Source organism: Mobula hypostoma, chromosome 2 (assembly GCF_963921235.1).
Source record: "Mobula hypostoma chromosome 2, sMobHyp1.1, whole genome shotgun sequence".
Classification (NCBI taxonomy): Eukaryota; Metazoa; Chordata; class Chondrichthyes; order Myliobatiformes; family Myliobatidae; genus Mobula; species Mobula hypostoma.
The window spans coordinates 112808166-112832541 of NC_086098.1; the positions used below are offsets into that span (position 1 = coordinate 112808166).

Here is a 24376-nt window from a genome sequence, read left to right on the forward strand (position 1 = left end):
TCAGTAAGACAAAGGAGATGGTGATGGACTTTAGGAAGACTAAGCCTGCACAACTCCCTGTTACTATTTATGGTGAGGACATGGATGTGGTGAGGACCTACATGTACCTGGGGATGCACCTGGATGACAGACTTGAGTGTAGCACCAACACAGAGGCTGTCTACAAGAAGGACCAGAGTTGCCTCTGCTTCCTGAGGAGACGGAGGTCCTTTGGAGTATGCAGGCCTCTCCTTCACATGTTCTACCAGTCTGTTGCTGCTGGTACAATCTTCCATGCAATGGTGTGCTGGGCAATGGCATTACAAGGGTGATGCCAACAGGCTCAATAAACTGAATGGAAAGGCTGGCTCTGTTATAAGAGACAAACTGGACACACTGGAGGCTGTTGTAGAGCAAAGGACCCTACAGATAATTGTGGCAATACTGGACAATTTTTCTCACCCTCTGCATGCCACCTTGGCTAAACAGAGAAGCACTTTTAGTAACAGACTAAGACAACTGTGCTCCTCCAAAGAGCACTATATGAAGTCATTCTTACCCTTGGCCATTAGGCTCTATAATGAGTCAACTTATAGCCGGGGAAGTGATGACCCCCTCTTGTTAAACTGTTTGAGGTAACTTATTTTTATTCTTTCTTACTTCTCTTCTAATATTTGTATATCTGTGCACTTGCAATGCTATTGTGATACTGTAATTTCCTTTGGCATCAATAAAGTATCTGTCTCACAACACATATCCCACCCTGCCTCAGCACAATGAAATGAACTGCTATACAGTACGTATGCAAAATGGTGAGCAACTTCAGTTGCCAGAACCTGTTGCAACATATGGCTATAAATGGATGGATTCATAACTGGTCTGGGGTGACTTGACCACTTGTCCATAAAGGGAAACATATTGCTACTGAATCACCCTTAACTCTCCACTCTGCACTCCACAAGAAAGGAGCTTCCCTAGAGACCAAACCAAAGGTCATTAAAATTGTTGCAACACACATCAAAATCTCGGCCCGAAACGTCGACTGTACCTCTTCCTAGAGATGCTGCCTGGCCTGCTGCGTTCACCAGCAACTTTGATGTGCGTTGCTTGAATTTCCAGCGTCTGCAGAATTCCTGTTGTTTGCGTCATTAAAATTGTTGCCTGAATTGCATTCAATGAGGAGCAACAGATTTTGTTCATACTGGCATTAAGCTGTCTAGGCCAGAATTAGAATTGGTTTGTTTTTGTCACATGTACTAAGATACAGTAAGAAGCTTGCTTTGCATAGTGTTCATACAGATCAGATCATTACACAGTGCATTGTAGTAGAATAAGATAAACCAATAACCACGCAGAATAAAATGTAACAGCTGCGGTAAAGTGCCGTGCAGGTAAACAATGAGGTGCAAGATCATAGCAAGGAGCAACTTTGAGGTTGAGAGACGTAGAGAAGACTTGGGGAGAAAATCCCAAACTTAAGTTCTAGACAGTTAAAATCTCAAATTTTGCGTCCCCCAGAATTACAGTAGGCTATTGAGAGCTCCCATGTAATTCTGTTGGAACCAAAATTGATTTGGATTTGTATACCACCTTAACATTAACAATTCTCAAAGCATTTGAGATTTGGCAGATGAATGTATGGCTGAAGAACTGATGCAGGGGGCAGAGTTTCAGAATTTAGATTTCTGGATCATTGGAATATCTTCTGGAGAAGGTATGACCTGAACCTGGGGGTTGGGGACAATATCCTGTTGGGCAGGTTTACATTAATGTGGCAGAGGGATGGGAACCAGAATGATGGGGTAGTTGGTATACAAGTCGCTGCTGCGTTTAGTGAGTCTGTGAGGAAGGACAGGCAGATGATAGGGCAGATTTGCAGTCAGTGGGATGAGTTGAAGTGTAACATGGGAGCAAAATTCAAAAGGCTGATGGACACAGGACTGAGGTATTATATTTGAATGTACACAGTATACCGAATAAGGTAGATGATCTTGTTGCGGTTAGAGAATGGCAGATATAACATTGCAGGCATCATTGTATAAGGGTGAAAGAAGGTTATATTTGGGAGCTTAACATCCAAGGATACACATTGTATTGAAAGGACTGGCAGGTAAACAGAGGGTGTGGAGTGGCTCTGTTTGTAAAAAACATTAAATCAAATCTTTAGCGAGAGGTGATACAGAATTGGAAGATGCAGAATCCTTAGTGGGTAGCATTAAGAAACTGCAAAGGTAAAAAGGTCCTGATAAGAGTTATGTACAGGCCTCCAAACAGTAGCCAGGATGTGTACTCTTTAAGAAGGGAGGAAGGCAGGAGAAGGGAAATTACAGGCCAGTTAACCTGTCAACAATGGTTGGTAGGATGTTGGAGGCTATTATTAAGGATGGGGTTTCGGGGTACTTGGAGGCATGTGATAAAATAGGCCAATATTAGCATGGTTTTCTAAAGGGAAAATCTTGCCTGAGAAAGCTGTTGGGAAATTTTGAGGAAATAACAGGCAGGAAAGACAAAGGAGAATCAGTGGATGTTGTTTATTAGGATTTTCAGAAGGCCTTTGACAAAGTGCTGCTCATGAGGCTGCTTAATTTAAGAGCCCATGATATTATGGGAAAGATACTCGAGAGGATAGAGATTCGGTAACTGGAGGTAAGGACTGACAAAGGGTGTCTTTTCTGGTTGGCTGCCCGTGACTGGTGTGTACCTCAGGGATCGGTGTTGGGACCACTTCTTGTCATGTTGTATGTTAATGATTTGGCTGAAGAAATTGATAGATTTGTGGACAATACAAAAATAGATGGAAGGGCAAGTAATATTGAGGAAACAGCGTGCCTGCAGAAGGCCTTAAGGTAGATTGGGGGAATGGGCAAAGAAGTGGCAGATGGAATAGTATGTAGGGAAGTGCATGGTCACGCATTTTGACAGAAAGAATAAAGGCATGGACTACTTTGTAACCGGGGAGAAAGTTCAAAAATCAGAGATGCAGAGTGACCTGGGAGTCCTCATGAAGGATTCCCTAAAGTTTAACTTGCAGGTTGAGTCAGTAGTAAGGAGGACAAACACAATGTTAGCATTTATTTCTAGAGGACTAGAATACAAAAGTAAAGATGTAATGCTGAGGAGTTAAAAGGCATTGATCAGACCACACTTGGAGTATTGTGAGCAGCTTTGGGCCCCTTATATGGGAAATGATGTGCTGGCATTGGAGAATCCAGAGGAAGTTCAGAAGAATTATCCCAGAAATGAAAGGGTTAACACATGAGGATCATTTGATGGCTCTGGGCCTGTACTCACTGGAGTTTAGAAGAATGCGAGAGGATCTCATTTAAACATATTGAATATTGAAAGGTTTGGATAGAGAAGTAATAAATCAGCTATGATAGAATGGTAGAGCAGACTCAATGGGCTGAATGGCCCATTTCTGCTCTTAGATCTTATGTTCCTTTCAGTCATTCATTTTAAATAGAACTTGACACTGAATTAAGATGATTGCAGGAGAAATGAATACAAGTTGAGCTGGTCTCTAGAGGTAAGTTTCAAGGAGCAGCTTCAAGGTTGAGAATGGTAGAGATGGAGAAAATTCAACATCTTAAGTTCTAGAAAGTTAAAACCTCAAATACATGAGGGAAAACCTTTTTCATGTTGACTGATGTGACACTGCTCCTGTCTCAAAGCTCCAGTTCGGGTGTCCCAGCCTTCACACCATTACAATTTTGCAGAGTTTTTACTGCAATGTGGATTTCCTTCAGGGGTTTCGTTTTCCTCCAACACTCCAAGGACATGCTAATAGATTACTTGACCACTGCAAATTACTGCTTGCTATAGGTATATTATTGCTTAACATAGGCTAATCAAAGGGGAGTTCATGGGCATTTGTGAGGGACAGTATGCTGTACGGACGGTGACAGAGAAATAAGGAAAGGGGAATAGCACCAATGGGATTGCTCCATTTTTATCCAATGGGAGTAGTGGACTCCTTTTGTGGCATTCAAAAGTTGTATACTCTGTAGTTATTTTATTCATTTTTCTTCTTATAATAAATAATCAGTTATTTTCTAATGAAAATGAAAGCAAATGATCTCATTAACTTTCTAACATGTACTAGATCACTATTCTTGGGAATCAACACTCCATTACTGGCAAAAATTTTCAGACATTTATGGGGAAAGAGCAAGTTGGTGAAACAATTTAAATGGCTCTGTCACACGGTGCATTAAACAAATGCTTTTTGGGTCTATATTGTTCTATCACTCACTTCAGCTTTTTATGGTACCATGTATCTTGCATTGTTGAATATAACACAGACACCTTGCCAAGTGATCCAGATTAACAAAGCCAAAATCCTAACAACATTGTCACTATATCAACAAATCATATTTATCGGATTCTGGGAACAACTTGCATGATGACCCTTTATATGACATTCTCATGACTGTCAGTTTAAAAATTTCTGTAGCATTGAAGGCACATTATAGTACTGAATTAATTAGCTGAATTAGAATTGATCCTGTACTAAAAGGGGCTTTCTGAATTTACCTTATTAGTTTTGCAGCCATTAGAATTGTTGTTTCAACTCTATTGAGCATAGATACAGTTATAGCAGACAGGAAGAAAGTTAAGAGAAACTAATTGTGCACATACATTCAGTAGCTACTTTATAAGTGGCCACTGAGTGTGTGTTCAAGATTCAAGGTTCATGGGTTTTGCTGCTGTAGCCCATTCACTTCAAGGTTCGATGTGTTGTGCATTTAAAGATGCTCTTCTGCACACCACTGTTGCAATGCATAGTTATTTGAGTTACTGTTGTCTTCCTGTCAGCTAGAACCAGTCTAGCCATTCTCCTCTGACCGCTCTTATTAACAAGCCATTTTTGCCACAGAACTGTCACTCACTGGATCTTGTTTGTTTTTTGCACCATTTTCTGAAATATTTAAACCACCCCATCTGGCACCAACAATCATTCTATGGTCAAAGTCACTTAGATCACATTTCTTACCCATTCTTATGTTTGGTCTGAACAACAATTGAACCTCTTGACCGTGCCTGCATCCTTCTATGCATTGAGTTACTGCTACATGATTGGCTGATTAGATATTTGCATTAACAAGCAGCTGTAGAGATGTACCTAATAGAGTGGCTACTCAGTGTATCTGGATGTCTAGATTTTGGGCAGGAACAGGATTAATTTGATTTTTATATGGCCCACCATCAAGTATCTTGCCAACACCAAAATAATGAAGTCATTTAAGTGAATTATTGGTTAAACACTCTGGATCATGTCTAGCCAGTCAATGCCTTGAAAGAAACGATAAGTATTAGAAACACATGGCATCATGAAAGATGACAGGTTGCCAATTATGCAGGGAACAGCAGTGAAATTTTCATGATGCTTCAATTGCATATGCACCTTTAATGTTTCAAATACAGGAGCAATAGATTGAGGAAAAGAGTGGAAGTATGTCACAAAATTGACTCGTGAGTGATCGAGGTGAATCAATGGAGCTGTTGCATCACCGACGTCCTCTACTTAAGTTCATCAATTTTAAATAAGATAAATTTTTAATGTAATCTTATTTGCAGGGAGGTTTGTATACTTTTTCTCTAACTAGGTTCTTACTAAATTAATGATCATCTTGCCATAACCACAATGAACAAACTGAAAAAGAAGGAACCACTTTGAAATAAACAACGGCTGCTAGAATTCTCCTCCCAGAGTTTGCATAAATAAAGAAGTTTGCATGTTCTTTGTTAATCCAAACTCAGGGAAACAAATATTAAAAAGAATTACTTGGTTAAGTAAACAGCTGCCACCTTTAAGCTACAAAAGTTTTACAAAATATTGAAATGAGCAGATGTTGTTAATAACTTCTAAGCTCCAATTGAAACACTGATGCAATTATTTTCCTTGCACATTTCAGACAATGGAGTGGAACAGTCTAGTATATTTTTGCAAAAAATAACTTTTGATTTGTTGACTGTTGAGAATAGTGAACAGTCCAGTAATCTAGGTTCAGTGCATTGTGCCTCAATGTGTGGTTGACCCTCGGGAGTTGAAGCGGAAACAGGTCTTGCATTTGAAAATGTTCAAATACTATGGTCATTCCTCAAACATCTGCATCCAGAAACTCAAGTCATCTGGTTGAGCAAAATTTCTATCTGTTAAGGAAATAAATTACCACTGTGGGTTTAAAACACAGGTGCATTACATCCCCCTGTTTATATTCCTTTGGGTTTATACCCAGTCCCGACAGACTGAAAGTGCCATTCTATGACAACTGTAAGCTACCAAGCATACAGAATTTGAACTTAATGCTTCCTTTTTACCGTGTGCAAATTTTGATGCCACGTACAGCATAGAACCCTGTGAATACTCAGTAAACATCTTTAGTTAGGCAAAGGAGCAATAATGGAATTACATTCAATCACATTTCATGTCCACCTACTCAGTTTCAAGCTAGCACAGTATTGTAAATTGGGCTTTTGTTACATCTTCATAACAAAATTAAAGAAGTTCTACTCTCCACTACTGTAGTAACCACATAACTATGTATTGGGAACAAACCAAACTGGGTGTTTCAGTTTGCCTGACCTGTCATATAAAAATTAATGGCAGGATGTTGCAAAAATGGCTTGGCTCCAAGTATTTCATGCCACATTATATTGAATTTAGTTTCCCCATTTCTATATTTGTGAACTTTATAATCACCAAGTGGTTAATAACTGTCCAACAATGCACACTCCATTCCTTCTTTAAATCATAACACCCAAGAAAGAACCAGCAGTTTTCTCACTAACCTGTGTGTCCATTTCCAATTAAAATGCATTATTAATATCCAGTTTGAGATAGGGTCAACAGCAGCTAATTCATTGTTGTTGTAATGATATACAATGTCATTCACTGAAGTGGAATGCTGTAAAAAGTTGTAGCACTCTTGATACAAGCTGCTCAATTTTCGTACTTGCAATTAAGGAAAGAGCAGTCCATTCTTGACTTACATAAAGCCAGAAGGAGAGTGTCTGAATGACTGTTGACATGTGCCAAACATGTTCTCTGCCTAATGCTGTGCAAGGTCTCACTTTCAGAATCCTCAGGCATATTTTTCTTTCTTGTAAATAGCCTGTAGAAAGCACTCTGTAGTACTTACTGACCAAATAAAGAATGCAAGTTCAAGCTAAATTGGAGAATATCTGTTTGGAAGTTAGCAAGTGATTACAAAATGTGAATGAGCTCAGGTTTGCAATTGATATGATGTCAAAAAGATTATTAAAAACAAAACATACACATCCATGCACTTAACTTTAAACATCTTGCATCGCAATTTTTTTTGCAGTTAACCCAAAACATCCAGTGATCTGTGAAATCAGGGTTCAATGGCACTTAACTAGGACCTGATTAAAAAAACTCTGTAGAACTAGTATATCCACGGTAATAATGCATAGATTTGGGGAGCAAACATGGAATGCAAGGTACAGATAGAAACAGAAGTTGGCCATTCAGCTCCTTCCACATTTTCTGTCACAATAAGACAAGGCTTATTTTTAATCTCAGTGCCACTTTCCTGCACAAACCCCATATCCCATAATTTCCTTAACATCTAAACATCTCCTGATCTTTGTCTTGAATATATTCAGAAAAGGATATTTTCATGACTTTCTTTCAACATTTTACTACCTTGCTTTATTAAACAAATGATTATGCTTTCCCATTCCTCCCATTGACAAAGTTTACTTCATTCACCTGAGGAATTAGAGCAGAAGGAAGTAATGAATTTCGTACCTCATTAGTAACTCTGCATCCCCCATCTTCCCAGAAAGGCCAACAACCTAGCAATTTTTCACTGCTGTCTGTGCAGGCTTGTGTTGGGTTGGACCATTGTTCACTCTAAGTGATCCTGACATTCAATTAAGTAGGAAACAATTATGGCTAGTCTGTGTTTAAAGCCACTTGTCAGCAAGGACTGTCAGCTGCCTTGCTTTCTTGTGCTCTCCCAATCACTCTAAACTTGGGTGTGATCAACCCATATTAATTTCTTGATCTTTCAAAAATTTTAGTAACATTGCAAAATACTGTCCAACAAAGTTTCTTCTCAGAGATGTGCATTATGGTGTACTGAAGAGATATAAGATTATTTCTTAAATTGGTATGTTATTCTATGACTATTTATATGAATGCACCTTTTCATTATTTCACTATTAACTATTCTTTACACATGGAAATTCAGAACAAACGAAAAGGATAGGGGTGGGGAAAGGAAAGCCCTGATAATACAGGATCATAAGGGTACGTGGGCAATAATCTTGGCCCAGAAGAATAGTAAGTATAATCAGTAAGGGTGGAATCAAGAGATAACAAGAAATAATTTAAAAAATGCTTGAAATACTTAAAGGCCTCCTAAAAGCAGAAAATTAGGGAGGGAGTTAAAAATGAAGTAAAATTGTGGTGAATGTAATAATGGGGAACTGTAATCTTTCATCACATCGACTGAGGAAATCAAATTGGAAAGGATGGTTTGGAGATGGAATTCACAGAATGCATCACAGAAATCTTTTGGAGCAATATTTTACAGAATCAATTCAGAAAGAAGTTATTTTTTGACTTTATCTAAGGGTTAATAAGTTGCCTCATAGTAAAGGACCCTCTTAAGGAAATGTGATTGCAACATGATTGAATTTTGTATGCATTTTGACAGGGATACAGTTGGAATTAAAGTCAATTATGCATTTTTGGCTTAAGCAGACTAATGTACATTTCTAAAGGAATTACATTAAAAGGTTTACAAGTAGTAAACAATGGCAAACATAAAAAAAATCAAATTCTCTACAAATGTGTTGTAGTTAAATACACAGCAGATAAGAACTGTCTGTTTATCTATGGTTAACGTTAGCTCTAAAGAGATTCATAAATATTGCCAAATATGTCTTGGTATTGGGAGAGCATTAAAAAGTACAGTAGTAATGAAAAGAGCATCCACCACACTGTCAAGCAATGAGTTCCATATTGCTACCATTCTCTGAGTAAGGGTGTGCAAAGCGCAACATAGGAAGCTATGTTGGTTCCAGTAATTCCCTATTCTCCACAGGGAGCGCTGTTGCAATGCAACCAGGGAAAGATCAGTGAAGAACATTATTTCAGAAAAAATTCCTGTTGTAGAAAATGTCATAAAACTTTTTGCTTAGTTGAAAAATGCATTATGAAGTTGTTAGAAGCAAAATCTTCAGTTATTACTACTTTCCAAATTAATTTTATCCAACTGGACTGTTATTCTCTACTAAGTTTTAAATACTTAGTGATATTTGAGCAGCTTCCTATTAAACAAAGTACATATTCCAATTTATAATCTTCACCATAGAAGTTAGTTAAAACTGTGCTTTTTATTTCCTGCCTGGGAGTGTACCTTCCACAGCTGACGTATGGCACTAAGAGATAGTGACAAAACATTAAATGGAAGGTACAAAAATTACATCTTTCTGCAATTTCTTTGATAAATTTCATTGTTTCACTTAAGACTGAAAAGCTAGTTCAATAGTTTTAGTCATTTCTCTGAGTAACGTCTCTGATGAAGAGATATTCTTTGATTATGCCTCTATGAAAGACAGTGGGATATAGTTTGCCAGATTAAGTGAGTAATACAAGAGCCAGTTTTTGATGACTCTACTAAACTTTTTATGCTAATACATAAAAGAAAATAAGTGACCTTCACTGGGACTACTAAAAAATTCCCAGAAGTATGGCATTTCAATTACTAAAAATGTAATGACTCCATTTCTACCCAAGACAAAGACACTGAATAATCAAGGCTTAAGTTTATAATAAATTTATTGCTGAAATTGTATTCATCTTCTACATTGCAAGGTAGCCAAAACATTCTGAAAATTTGTGAATACAAAAATTAATAACCTAAAATGTAGTGTTATAAAAAATCCAAGTCTACCAATGTGACATTTTTTTTTGCTGATGATTAAGGCTAAAATGGCATCATTTCTCCAATAGTAACATCAAAATAAAACAAAATTCTGAAATTGATTATATACAACAGTAGCAAACTTTTCAATACTAGTAGTGTAGATACCAAGCTTCTGAAAAGTCAATTCTTGTTGATGACTAAGTATTTTTAAGCACACTGCATATATTTTAAATAAATGTTTTCTTTTAGCATAGATTGATTTGGCTAACTAGAAAATCAGTCATATCTTATAAAATAATTTCAGAAAAGTGAGATCTGACATCAAACTTGACAGATAGAAAATCTGCCTCTATACAGGTTTCCATACATTTGTCCTCTTGACTCTGTTGATAGAACATCTGTTTAGACACATTATACCATAACCAATGAGTTCACTGTATTACAATAATCTGGAATATAAATATAGTGAAGATCTTCATTAAATAACAGAAATAGACAGACGTACTGCAATTGAAAACAAAAATATTAAAATAAAAAAACATGTTTGGTAACAAAGGCTTAATTAAATATAATAACTACAATAAACATTAATCTCACTTTAGTAACGATGTCTTATTTAAATATAATTAATTCCTAGTTGGCAAGTTCACTACAGCTGAAGTAAGCAGAAGACCCAGTCAAGTTCAATTATTTCAACTAAAATAATCAAATTTTCCCATCAACGTGGTGGTGAACTGTTCAACTTTTTTTTCAAACTCATATGATTGGAAGAAAATATTTACTTCTTATAAATTATTTAAACCTTTTTAGCTGATATATTTATAAAACCAACCAGTTTTTTTGTGTTGTGAAAAAACTATTGCAGCATTCTCTACACAATTGCAATTATCCACATTACTGTTCTTTTTCAATTATCTACAGATACCATGGACAAGTTGAAAAGGCGTTCTAGTCCAACTTAAAAGCATCATTACTTTCACCACTTGTACTTTTGTTTCTTAGAGATCTTTTTTTCTTTCTTGCAGTCTTTGCATCAATTTTATGATCATCTTCAGCAACCATTACATTGGACTCCAGTGTTGTCACATCCAATCGTTTTGCCAATTTCTTTTTTTTCTTTCTCTGTGATGCACTAGAAAAGTAACAAGGTATAATTTACTATGTTTTTGGTTTTTTTTTGCTGGCTTCACAAACAGTATTAAAATCTGCATCACTACAAAGCAACACCCATTCTTCAATAATTTCTTAGTTGTCTATCATTTAAATTTTGTAAGTGGCAACACCCATACGATTGCAGAAAGGATGGCAAATTGTATGTGTCTAGAGTACAAAAGCAGGACAGTCCTTTTGCAATTATAGAGGCATTTGATCTCTTACTTCATGGAAGATATATTTCAAAGGAAGGTTTAGTAATCATTTCCAAGGATAAAAGGAATAACCACCTGTTTTTCCTGAACCTGACAAAATCTTTGGGATTGCATTAAATACTAACTTTTATTCTACCATTTCTGTATTCATCTCAAAGTCTTCAGCAATTGTAATGCTCAGATCATTACAGGAGTAAAAAATCATTCATTACCAGTTCCAAATGCTAATAAACTGGCAAATTTACATTACATCAAAACTCCTTTGTATGTTATGGACTATCTTCCAAAATACAGACATTTCTTGAAAGAAAATGGATGAGTTAAAATATGGAGCTAAGCTAAAAAAAGGATGAGAACAGTATGCAGAAGAGTGGGATCACCCAATACATTTTCTCACACAGACTGTAAATTGTACAACCGTGATCAATGAACTACTGAAATTCTACCACAAAAGATATTAGACAAATGCAAGAGAGATAGCATAGTTCCAGCTAAATATTTACATACACAGGTAGTCTGCAGACAGGACAAACTGGATTAGCAACCTTCAGATGGGGTGTGATTAACATAATTCTTAGTTGGATCAGAAGGAATGACGTGATCAGTCAACAGAAGAAGTGTGTGACTGGCCTGCTAATGCATTGAACACTAAGACAGTCGTGAGTATTCTCAGTCAGTTGTGACAAAGTGTCTTCCACCTGAAATGTTACCTCAATTTTTCTTCACATAACACATAAGCCTGACAAGCTGGGTATTTCCTGCATTTCCTATTTTTATTGCCTGACAAATCTGCTGGAATTCTTTGAGGAAAAATAACAAGCAGGATGGACAAAGAACAGTCAGTAAATGTTACTAACTTGGATTTTCGGAAAACCTTTGTCTAGGTGCCACACATGAGGCTGCGAAGCAAGATAATAACTTGTGGTACTTGAGGAAAGATACTAGCATGCAAACAAGATCGGTAGACTGGCAGCAGGCAAAGAGTGGAAATGAAGGGGGAGTTTCCTGGCTGGCAGTCGCTGACTGGTGGTGTTCCACAGAGGTTAGTGTTGGAATCGCTTCTTTTCACATGATATGTCAATAATTTGAACGATGGATTTGATGGCTTTGTGGCCAAGTTTGAGGACAATACACAGATAGGTGAGGTGAAGGTAGTGTGGAGACGGCAGGGAGTCTGCAGAAGGACTCATCAGCTCATGATAAAATAGCAGAGCAGACTCGATGGGCCGAATGGCCGACTTCTGCTCCTTTGTCTTATGGTCTTATATAGTTTAGGAGAATGGGCAAAGAAGGCAGATGGAATACAGTGTAGGAAAGTATACGGTCATGCACATTGGTAGAAAGAATAAAGGTGAAGACTATTTTATAAATGGGGAGAAAATTCAAAAATCAATAGTGCAAAGGGACGGGAGCCCTCAAGCAGGATTTCCTAAATGTTAACCTTGCAGGTTGAGTCGGTAGTAAGGAAGCAATGGTAGAATTCATTTCAAGATGACTGGAGCAAGGATGTGATGCTGAGGCTTTCTAAGGTATTGTTCAGACTGCATGGAGTATGGGGTACAGTTTTGGCCCTTTATCTAAGAAAGGATGTGCTAGCATTGGAGATGGTGCAGAGGATGTTCATGAGGATGATCCCACGAATGAAAAGGATCATGTATGAAGAGCGTTTGATGGCTCTAGGCCTCTACTCGCTGGAGTTTAGAAGAATGAAGAGGATCTCACTGAAACCTATTGAGTATTGAAAGACCCAGATAGACTGGGCATAGAGAGGATATTTCTGATAGTGGGATAGTCTAGGACCAGAGGGCACAGCCTTTAAGTACAAGGTCATCCCTTTAGAACAGCGACGATGAGGAATTTCTTCAGCCAGAGTGTGGTGAATCTGTGAAATTTGTTGCACAGATGGCTGTAGAGGCAAAGTCATTGGGTATATTTCAAAGTATATTTATTATCGATGAATGTTTCAATTATACAACCTTGAGATTTGTTTGCTTACAGGCAGCTACAAATCAAGAAACCCAAAAGAACCCAATTAAAAAAAATAAAGACCAACATCCGATGCGCAGAGAAAGGGGAAAAAAAACACAAATTATGCAAACAACAGAAGCGAGCTACAACATTCTGAACCAAAATCAGTCTTTAGATCCGAGTCCCGTGCAGCCCAGAGTAGGCCCAAAGCCTTGGTCTCAGTTCATCATATTAGTGGTCACAGAGAACAGCAGCAGGGGCAGTCTTCATAGCCTCAAAGCGAAGGCTGATAGGTTCATGATTAGCAAGGGCGTCAAGGGTTATGCGGAAAAGGCAGGAGAATGGATAATTGAGAGGAATAATAAATTAGCCACAATAGAATGGTATTGCAGACTCAATGGGCTGAATGGCCAAACTCTATTCCTATGTCTTAATAGTCTGGTTTTATATTTCCAGCAGCTGTGTTTTTATTTGATTTTCTCCACATTTTGATCTTCAGAGTAATGATATCATGTGGTCATAGGAAAATATCGATGGCTAGATGCATGTCAGGCTAGTAAGGTCAACTAGAGGGCTCTACAGAAACCCATGGGGAAGGTGTGTGAGGTGAATTGGGCAGGTGGGGAGAGATGCCGAAAGTAAGAAAAAAATCTCAGGTGCAGCAAGAGCTGGTGTGAGGGAATGAAAGAGCATTTAAACCAAAAATGGAAGTCCTTAATGAATACATTGCTTCAGTATTCACCAGTGACAGGGACGTTGACGAACATGAGGACAGCGTAAAACAGGCTGATGTGCTTGAACACGTTGATGTTAAAGTGGATATGTCAGGAACTTTTGAAAAACATGAGGACAGCTAGGTCCCTGCGGCTGGACAGAATATACCTCAGATTACTATGGGAAGTGAATAAAGAGATTGCCAAGCCTCTGGCGAGGATCTTTGCACACTCACTGGCCACAAGAGTAGTATAACAATATTAAAGGGTGGCCAATGCTATTTCTTTGTTAGAAAGGTAATAGCGATAATTCTAGGAATTAAACACCAGTGATTTTTACTTTAGAGGTGGGCAAACTAATGGAAAGGATTCTTAGAGATGGGAAAGATTCAGTTGTGGTTCTCTAGACCAACTATGATGAGGTGGCTTACAGAAAGGAGGTGGAAGCATTCGGGGCCTGGTGCCAGGTACATAACCGCTTCCCTAATGCCAACAAGACAAAGGGGTTGGTTATCACCTTCAGGAGAACTTGCACCACTCACACCCCTCTTTACATCAGCAGTGTAAACCGCGAGCAGTTTCTAACTCTTAAGAGTGCCTCCCTCACAAAATGTTCCTGAGTGTGTTATTTCTTTAGATGCCGAGAAAGCTTTTGATAGAGTAGAATGGCCTTATTTATTTAAGGTGCTTGAAATGTTTAATTTTAGCTTGAAATTTATATCCTGGATTAAACTGTTATATTATTCCCCTGTAGCCTCGGTTCGTACTAACTCCTTAAACTCACCTTTTTTTCCTCTCTTTCGTGGTACTCGACAAGGCTGTCCTCTTAGTCCCCTATTATTTGATATTGCATTAGAACCTCTTGCAATTGCTATTCGAGAATCTTTAAATATTACTGGGATAACTCGGGGATTAAAGTCCCATAAATTATCACTCTATGCTGATGATTTACTTTTATATATTTCTAATCCTGAGAGATCCATTCCTGCTGTTTTTAGAGTTATTAGCACAATTTGGTCTTTTCTCAGGTTATAAATTAAATCTTAGTAAGAGTGAACTTTTTCCGATTAATAAACATCTTCCCTTATATTATAAATTTCCATTTAAATTGATTAATAATTACTTTTCATATCTTGGGATTAAAATTACTTGTAAACATAAAGATTTATTTAAGACTAACTTTTTACCATTAATAGACCATATTACTCAACTTTCATCTAAATGGTTTCCCTTATATTTAACTTTGATTGGTCGTATTAATGCAGTTAAGATGTTTTTTTTGCCAAAATTTTTATATGTGTTTCAGGCATTACCAATTTTCGTTCCTAAATCTTTTTTTGATAAAGTTGACTCTAAAATTTCTTCATTTATTTGGCAGAACAAGAATCCGAGACTGGGTAAAATACATTTACAGAAAGCTAAGAGAGATGGAGGTTTAGCATTACCTAACTTTAGATTTTATTATTGGGCTATTAATATTCGACATATGAAATTTTGGTTACTTGATCGGGACATACTATTTATTCCTAAATGGGTAGCATTGGAATTACAATCTGTTCAGGGTTATACACTTGGTTCTATTTTAGGTTCCTCTCTTCCTTTTGATTCGAAACGTCTTAAGCAGGTCTCTAACCCGATAGTTAAATATGCTTTGCGCATTTGGTTTCAATTCAGAAAATTTTTTGATCTTAATCAATTCGGGTTAGCGATTCCTATTTTAGGTAACATATTTTTTCCTCCCTCTTTTACGGATCGCGCTTTTCAAACTTGGAAGACTAAGGGTATTTTACGGTTTTTGGATTTATTTTTAGATGGTTCCCTTATGTCTTTTGAACAATTATCTAACAAATATAACTTATCAAGAATACATTTTTTTAGATATTTACAAGTTAGAAATTTCCTAAGTACTATACTTACTTCCTTTCCAATGCTTCCTCCTATATATATTTTAGATTCGATAATTAACCTTAATCCATGTCAGAAAGGTGCATCGGCTATGATTTATAATATTATTATGGAACTTAGGAAAGCTCCATTTGATAAGATTAGGGTAGATTGGGAACAGGAATTGGGGCTTACCATTTCTGTGGATGATTGGGGGCAGATTTTACAATTAGTTAATACTTCCTCTATTTGTGCTAAACATTCCCTAATTCAATTTAAAGTGGTTCATAGAGCACATATGTCCAAAGATAAGTTAGCGCGTTTTTACTCGCATATTAATCCTTTCTGTGATAGATGTTCGGGGCAGATAGCCTCTTTAACTCATATGTTTTGGTCTTGCCCTACTTTGGAAACTTTTTGGAGAGATATTTTCAATATTATTTCTAAGGTATTAAATATAGATATCTCTCCTCACCCTATTACTGCTATCTTTGGACTACCTAAAATTTCTAGTAATCTTTCCCCTTCAGCCCGTAGAATGATTGCATTTCTTACTTTAATGGCGAAAAGATGTATTTTACAACATTGGAAAGAGCTTAATGCTCCAACTACCTTTTTTTGGTTTTCTCAGACGATTTTATGTTTGAATCTGGAGAAAATTAGAAGTAACCTTTATGATTCTTCATTTAAATTTGAACAGATTTGGGGACCTTTTATTCGATATTTTCATTTAATGTAATATTTACCCTTCTTGTTTTCTCTTCACTGTTTTAATGGAGGTCGGGATTGAGGACGTGATTTTAAGTTTAACTCTGTTTGGTTTCAAGTTAGCCCATTGCTTTGCTTTGCTTTTAGTTAGTTGCACGGTGGGTTTTTTTTTGGGGTTTTTTTTTTTCTTTTTTTCCATTGATATATATAAAATCTAGTATACTATTATGTTATCTTGGTTTCTTATGCTTAAATTACATTGTTTGTAGTATTTTCTTTTTGGTATTGTTATCTTTTGGAATTTTATTATACTTTAACATTGTATTAATGTTTATATGGCTTACCTTTTTTGTATACTTACTCAATAAAAAGATTTAAAAAGAAAGAAAGAGTGCAACATCACACAGCCTCTCATGGTCCCAGAACACATCTTACAGAGTCAAAATAGCTCACCAACACATTTATTTTCTAAGGAAGGAGAGAGAATTGGACTTTGCACACATCCATACTTATGTCATTCTACAGATGCACAGTAGAGAGCATCCCAACAAGCTGCATCACGGGATGGTATGGAAACTGCTCTTCAGCAGACAGGAAGGCTCTACAATGGGTAGTCAAAACTGTGCAACTTCACACTGGCAGCAGTCTACCTACCACCAAAGACAAATATACAGAAACATGTTGGAAAATGGTCTGTAACATCCTGAAGGGTCCCATAGGAGGTCCCATCTACGCCAGGACCACCAAATTCAAAAACATTTACTTTCCCCAAGCAGTGAGGCTGATCAACACCTCCACTCGCTAACTCCGCCACTACTTTATCATTTCCCCATCAGTCACCTCGTGTACAGCCTAGTGTTACTTTATGGACAAACAATTAATCTGTGTATATCAGTTATATAATATTTTTTCATTATTATTATCGTGTTCTTTATCTTTTGTGTTTGTTTTGTGGTGCATTGGATCTGGATTCCTAATATGTGTACAGGAAATTACATTAAACAATCTTGAATTTTGAACCTTTAGAAACTTGAGATAGGATTTACGAGCATTTGGAGAAGCATAGTCTGATTAGCATGGTTTTGTGCTTCATGTCTGTTTGAATTCTTTGGGAAAGTGACAAAGCCAGTTGATGAAGGTAGCGCAGTGGATGTGGAGTATATGGATTTTAGTAATGCATTTGACAAGGTTCCTCATGGTAGACTCATTCAGAAAATCAGGAGGCATGAAACCCAGGGAAACTTGGCTGCATGGATTCAGAAATGGCTTGTCCAAAAAGGCAAAAGGGTGGTAGTGGATCGAGGGGAGGTTGATAACCAGTGGTGTTCCGCAGAGATTTATTCTGGGAGCCTTACTCTTTCTGATTTTTTTTAATAAATGATCTGGATGAGGAAATAGAAAGGTGAGTTATAAGTCTGTAGATTAAATGAAGGTTGGTGGTGGTGTGGATAGTGTAGAAAGTTGTCGTAGGTTACAACGATATACTGACAGAATGCAGAGCTGGCAGATGGCGTTCAGACCAAAAATGTGTTAAGTGTTACACTTTGGAAGGCTGAACTTGAAAGCAGTACAGAGTTAATGGCAGTGTGGAGGAACTCAGCTATCATGTCCATACATCCTTCAAAATTGCTGTGCAAATTGATAGGGTGGTTAAGAAGCCATGGTGTATTGACTTACATTAGTTGGGGGAAATCGAGTTCAAAATTTGCTAAGTAATGTTGCAGCTCTATAAAACTCTGGTTAAGATCAAGCTTGTAGCATTGTGTTCAGTTCCATTTGCCTCACTATAAGAAGGATGTAAGAGCTTTAGAGGGGATGCAGAGGAGATTTACTAGGATACTGCCTGGATTAGAAAGAGTGTTTTATGAGGTAGATTGAGCGAGCTAGGGCATTTCTCTTTAGAGCAACGACAGATGAGAGGTGACTTGATAACGGTGTAGAAGATGATATGAGGCATAGACAGAGTGGACAGCAAGAGACTTTTCCCCAGGGTTTATGTGGCTAAAATGAGGGGACATAATTTTAAGGTGATTGAAGTAAAGTATAAAGAGAACGTCAGAGGTTTTTTTATTAACAGAGGATGATAGGTGTCAGAAAACACTACCAGTGTGGTGGTAGAGGCAGATACATTAGGGACATTTATGAGATTCTTAGATGAGCACATGGATGAAAGAAAAATGGAAGGCTATGTTGGAGGGATCTTAGTAAGTTAAAATGTCTGCAAAACATCATGGGCCAAAGGGCCTGCGTTGTGCTATAATGTGCTATGTTCTATAAGAGGAGTTAGCAGGAAAATTTTCTTGAATTTTCCATTCAGTAGCCGTTAAAGTAATAGGTCTTATGCCTCTGATCTGTGCTGTCTATGCTGCCAAGAATGTGAATTCAGCTGTATTCTTCAGTTTACTTCCCTTCCAAATTCCCTTAGTAAGGTTGCTATTTGCTGGGAATACTCTGGATCTCCAGGAATACTGTTCATGCCACATGTCAAAATCCATGTGATCATGAAGGGACCAACATTATCTTCTTCATTCTCTCCAGAATGAGTTGCTTAGTGTCACTTTCCTTTCATTGTTTATGATTTAGTTTTCACTGAAGAAATCCTTGCCTGAATACAAAAAAATCCTTGAGCCTTTCTGATATTAGACCCTTACCAGAAGACCATCCAGATGGTTGACAAGTTTTGAACAAAGTTCTTTTAACTTGGAAACAATTCAAGGAAACATTGTCTATATTTCTTAGTAAACCAAAAGTTCTTAAGATTTGATGAGTTGATTTGAAGTGATGTTACTTACGGTTTCACAGGTGACTCTGTATCTGTGTCATGCTCAGAGATCAGCTTGAGTTCCCCTGACCTGCTGATGACTGCTGACATCTATAGGAGAACAAAAGGAATATAATGTGTAAGAAATAAAGCTGGTGGGGGTGTACTTGGACAGCTTTTTCTCAGTACATATGCAAAGCCACAGATTTCCTGTACTGTACTTGGAATAAATGCAGCTTGCTTGAGAATGCTAAACCTGTCTGGCCTGATGTATCTGTATCTCTGCTTATGTGGTTATAATCTACAGATCAAGAAGAAACACAGGCCTCCTACCATTCCCATGATGCAGGAGATGCCACTTTACATACAGAGGCAAAACCAAAATAGTATTGGGATCTGGTAAATACACCTGGGACCATGTTGTAATATTTGTGTATAGTTTATATTAACTCTTTATAGACTAGAATAGTAGTTCTGTGCAAACTTCAAAAATAGGAATAGTTATCTTGTTTCTGCTATTCTAAGAGTAAAAGTCAATTGGCTTAGAGATGTATGTTTATCTTTCACTTTATCTTTTGGATATGAAACAAAATTTTTTTTTCAAATATTAAGCAGATTCTAGGCATATTCTTTTAATGATTCCCTTTCATATCAAGAAATTCTACACAAAATCCCGAAAAGACATTTTAATCGAAAGCAGGCTATTTCTGATCAGATCAGATTCATTTCAACCTAAGGATGTGCTGTGGAAACCCACAAGCGTCACCACACGTTCTGGAGTCAACATGGCACGCTCATTATGCTTGGCAGAACAAGCCAGAACACAAGAAGCAACAAAACCATCCCCATTTCTCCTGCTCAACCACCCACATACATAGTCCTCCTGTCACAACCTTGGACTCAGCTGCACAGCAGATTCGGCAATTGTGCTCATGAATATACACTATCAGATAATAATTATTTAATTATGACTGTATTTAACTCCTTTCTTTTCATTTCAGTGCTCGTCGAGACTTGAACAAAGCATAGCAACGTTACGCTGCCTGCTTGCATTTGGCCTTGCCTGAGAAATTGGACTGTCGAGTCAACTGACACTGAAGAGTAGTGGTATTCGTTTTATATTTAGTTATTCCTTTCAGTCGTGGTGTTGGCTTAGTTTTCCATTTGAGAATTGTAGTTAATGGTCCTGTTTGGCCTCGTTTATTGTTTTCCTTTCTCTCTAAACTCTGTTTCCATTAAAGTCTGTGAACTATCGACCCACTTCAGTGTCTCTCTCTCTCCACACTTGGGCCATATCCAAATGTAGTAACAGCAAGTCTTGATTACACAAAGATGGACCCAGCAGAGAGAGAGAGAGCAGCTGACCTTGGCCCTGAGATTCAGTGGTCAGGTAGGGGACAAGCTGCAGGCAATTGAATCTATTTAGGGTGAAGTTATGGAAGCAAAGAGGTGGACAATCTTGTGCCGAGAAGCCCTGTCTCATCTGGAGGAATGGGTATAATTCCTAGCCGCAACTGTTCAATAGCTCACCACAGACAATGAGAGTCAGGCATCTGCTATTTCTGCTCACGCACAACACGCTGGAGGAACTCAGCAGGTTGGGTAGCATCCGTGGAAATGAACAGCCAACATTTCAGGCCGAGACCCTTTGTCAGGACTGAAGAGGGAGGGGGCAGGGGCCCTATAAAGAAGGTGGGGGGAGGGTGGGAAGGAGAAGGCTGGTAGGTTCCAGGTGAAAAACCAGTAAGGGGAAATATCAAGGGGTGGGGGAGGGGAAGCAGGGAGGGGTTAGGCAGGAAAGGTGAAGAAGGAATAGGGGAAAGCACAATGGGTAGTAGAAGGAGGTGGAACCTTGAGGGAGGTGATAGGTAGCTGGAGGAGGGGGCAGAATGAAACTGGGATGGGGGAAGGGAGGGGGAGGGAAGTACCGGAAGTTGGAGAATTCAATGTTCATGCAGGCAGTATATGAGGTGTTGCTCCTTCAACCTGAGTTTGGCCTCATCATGGCAGTAGAGGAGCCCATGTATGGACATATCCAAATGGGAATGTGAAGCAGAGTTGAAGTGGGTGGCAACCGGGAGATCCTGTCTGTTGTGGCAGACGGAGTGAAGGTGCTTGACGAAGCGGTCCCCCAATCTGTGTCGGGTCTCACCGATGTAGAGAAAGCCACACCGGGAGCATCGGATGCAATAGATGACCCCAACAGACTCACAAGTGAAGTGTTGCCTCACCTGGAAGGACTGTTTGGGGCCCTGAATGGTGGTGAGAGAGGAGGTGTAGGGACAGGTGTAGCACTTACGCTTACAGGGATAAGTGCCGGGTGGGAGATCCGTGGGGAGGGACGTGTGGACCAGGCAGTCATGGAGGGACCGATCCCTGCAGAAAGCAGAGAGGGGTGGAGAAGGAAAGATGTGCTTAGTGGTGGGGTCCTGTTGAAGGTGGCGGAAGTTGCAGAGAATAATGTGCTGGATCTGGAGGCTGGTGGGGTGGTAGGTGAGGACAAGGGGAACTCTGTCCCTGTTGTGGTGATGGGGTGAGGGCTGAAGTGCGGAAAATGGAGGAGATGTGGGTAAGGGAATCATTGATGACAGTAGAAGGGAAATCACGATCCTTAAGGAGGACATTTGAGATGTCCTGGAACGGAAAGCCTCATCCTGGGAGCAGATGTGGCAGAGACGGAGGAACTGGGAATAGGGAATAGCATTTTTGCTTGTGGCAGGGTGGGAAGAGGTATAGTCGAGGTAGTTATGAGAGTCAGTGGGCTTATAGAAGATGTCAGTGGACAGTCTGTCTCCAGAGATGGAGACTGAGAGATCGAGAAAGGGGAGAGAAGTGTCCGAGATGGACCAAGTGAATTTGAGGGCTGGGTGGAAGTTAGAAGCAAAGTCGATGAAATTGATGAGCTCAGCATGGGTGCAGGAAGCAGCACCAATGTAGTCGTCAATGTAGCGAAGGAAAAGTTGGGGAGCAGTACCAGTATAGGTTTGGAGCATAGACTGTTCCACATAACCAACGAAGAGGCAGGCATAGCTGGGGCCCATGCGAGTGCCTATACCCAAACCCTTGGTCTGAAGAAAGTGGGAAGAGCCAAAAGAGAGGTTAGGATTAGGATTAGGATTATGAGAACACTCAGTCCTCTTTTATTGTCATTTAGAAATGCATACATGCATTAAGAAATGGATCAATGTTTCTCCGGAGTGATATCACAGAAAACAGGATAGACCAAAGACTAACACTGACAGAACCACATAATTATAACATATAGTTACAGCAGTGCAAAGCAATACCTTAATTTGATGAAGAACAGACCATGGGCACAGTAAAAAAAAGTCTCAAAGTCCTGAGTCGATCGACTCCTGAGTCCCCGATAGCAGGCGGCAAAAGGGAGAAACTCCCTGCCATAAACTTCCAGGCACCATCAACTTGCTGATGCCTTGGAAGCAGCCGACCACAGCCGACGCTGAATCCATCCGTCCGAAAACTTCAAGGTTCCGACCAGCCCCTCCAATACAGCCTCCTGAGTGCCATCCTCTGCCAAGCGCCTTCGACCTCTCCCCGGCCACTGAAACACGCAAAGCTGAGGATTTCGGGGCCTTCTGCTCCGGAGATTCCGGTTACCATACAGTAGCAGCGGCAGCAAAGCGGGCACTTCAGAAATTTTCCAGATGTTCCTCCGCGCTCTCATGTCTATCTCCATCAAATCAGAATTGTGCAAGGTCCCCTACTTGACAGATTATAGATATCATTTACCGGAGAGGCCGCGTGTGCTGCATTGCGTGGCCATCTTCTCCTCATTAAGTGTGAGTACCAGTTCCGCTAACTGGAGGAGGGTAGTGGTGGTAGGGAGCTGGTGAGATCTGTTGTCCAGGAAGTAGCAGAGGGCTTTGAGGCCTTTTGATGGGGAATGGAGGTGTACAAGGATTGGGCATCCATAGTGAAAATGAAGCGGTCGGGACCGGGGAACTGGAAGTTATTGAAGAGGTGGAGGGCATGGGATGTATCCCGGATGTAGGTGGGGAGAGACTTAACTATGAGTGACAAAATGGAGTCCAGGTAGATAGATATAAGTTTGGTGGGGCAGGAGCAGGCAGAAACTATGGGTCTACCGAGACAGTCAGGCTTGTGGATCTTGGGGAGGAGGTAAAACCGAGCGGTATGGGGTGTGGGAATTATGAGTTTTGTGGCTGAGGATGGAAGGTCTCCAGAGTTGATAAGGGCAGTGATGGTATGGGAGACAATGATTTGACGTTTTTTGGCAGGGTCCTGTTCCAGGGGTAAGTAAGATGAGGACTCCACGACTCCCTGCTATTTCTGCTCTCATGACTATCATCCGTGAGCTCACTGTGGACAGCCAGTATCAGCTAACAGCCATTAGCTTTCTCACCAATGCAATTCAGCAGCCTCTGGCTGCATCAGTCCCTTTCCCAGTATCATGCAGGTCCTCCTTTTCTGCTGCCTGACAATCTCTGCTACTAATATTCCCGTGCCTGAACCAGAACTGACTTTTGCCTTTGGACTCCCAGATTCACGTGACCGTACAAGAACTGAGTATTCCACCACCAGGCAGGTATTCTGGTGATCCTGATGGCTGCAGGAGTTTTATTACCCAATACAAGTTGACATTCCAAGCCCAGCCTGGTTGTTTTGGTGATAATGCGTGAAAACCGGCATAAATTGGTCAATCTCCCAGATGGACCTCCAGGCAGCCTGTTGAACGCTTCACAGGAGGAGCAAGAGTACCCCACAGACAAGTCGTTCCAACATTTCGTTGTAGAGTTAAGGAGGGTTTTTGACCTTTCAGTACGGGGTCAGGAGGCTGCCCACCGATTCTTGGACCTGCACCAAGGCAGAGGGACAGCGAGAACCTCTGCAGTTAAATTCCGCACGCTTGCAGTAAAGATAGGTTGGAATGAGAGATCTCTCATCACTGCATTCCAGCATGGACTGAATGCAGGGGTCTGGCACAAGATCGCTGTCAGGGACGAGCAGGATAGTCTGGATGACCTGATTAATCTGGCTATTTGAGCTGACGACTGGGTAACTGAGTGGCGCAGGGAAAGAATGTTTCAAGCTTCCTACGCGCCGTGTGATCCC

At 39.5% G+C, this 24376-nt stretch overlaps 1 protein-coding gene across 2 annotated transcripts in view; it reads right to left on the reverse strand.

Moving 5' to 3' along the window:
* Positions 1-9804: 9804 nt before the first annotated feature.
* ahi1 (Abelson helper integration site 1) overlaps positions 9805-24376 on the reverse strand; it is a 216059-nt gene continuing 201487 nt past the window's right edge. For both annotated transcript variants that reach the window (XM_063040430.1, XM_063040431.1), the window contains 2 exons: positions 19314-19393; positions 9805-11013 (listed from right to left, as the gene is read on the reverse strand). In XM_063040430.1, coding sequence (XP_062896500.1) covers positions 10830-11013; positions 19314-19393 — 264 coding nt within the window. In that variant the 3' untranslated portion in view covers positions 9805-10829. The remainder of the gene's footprint in view (positions 11014-19313; positions 19394-24376) is intronic.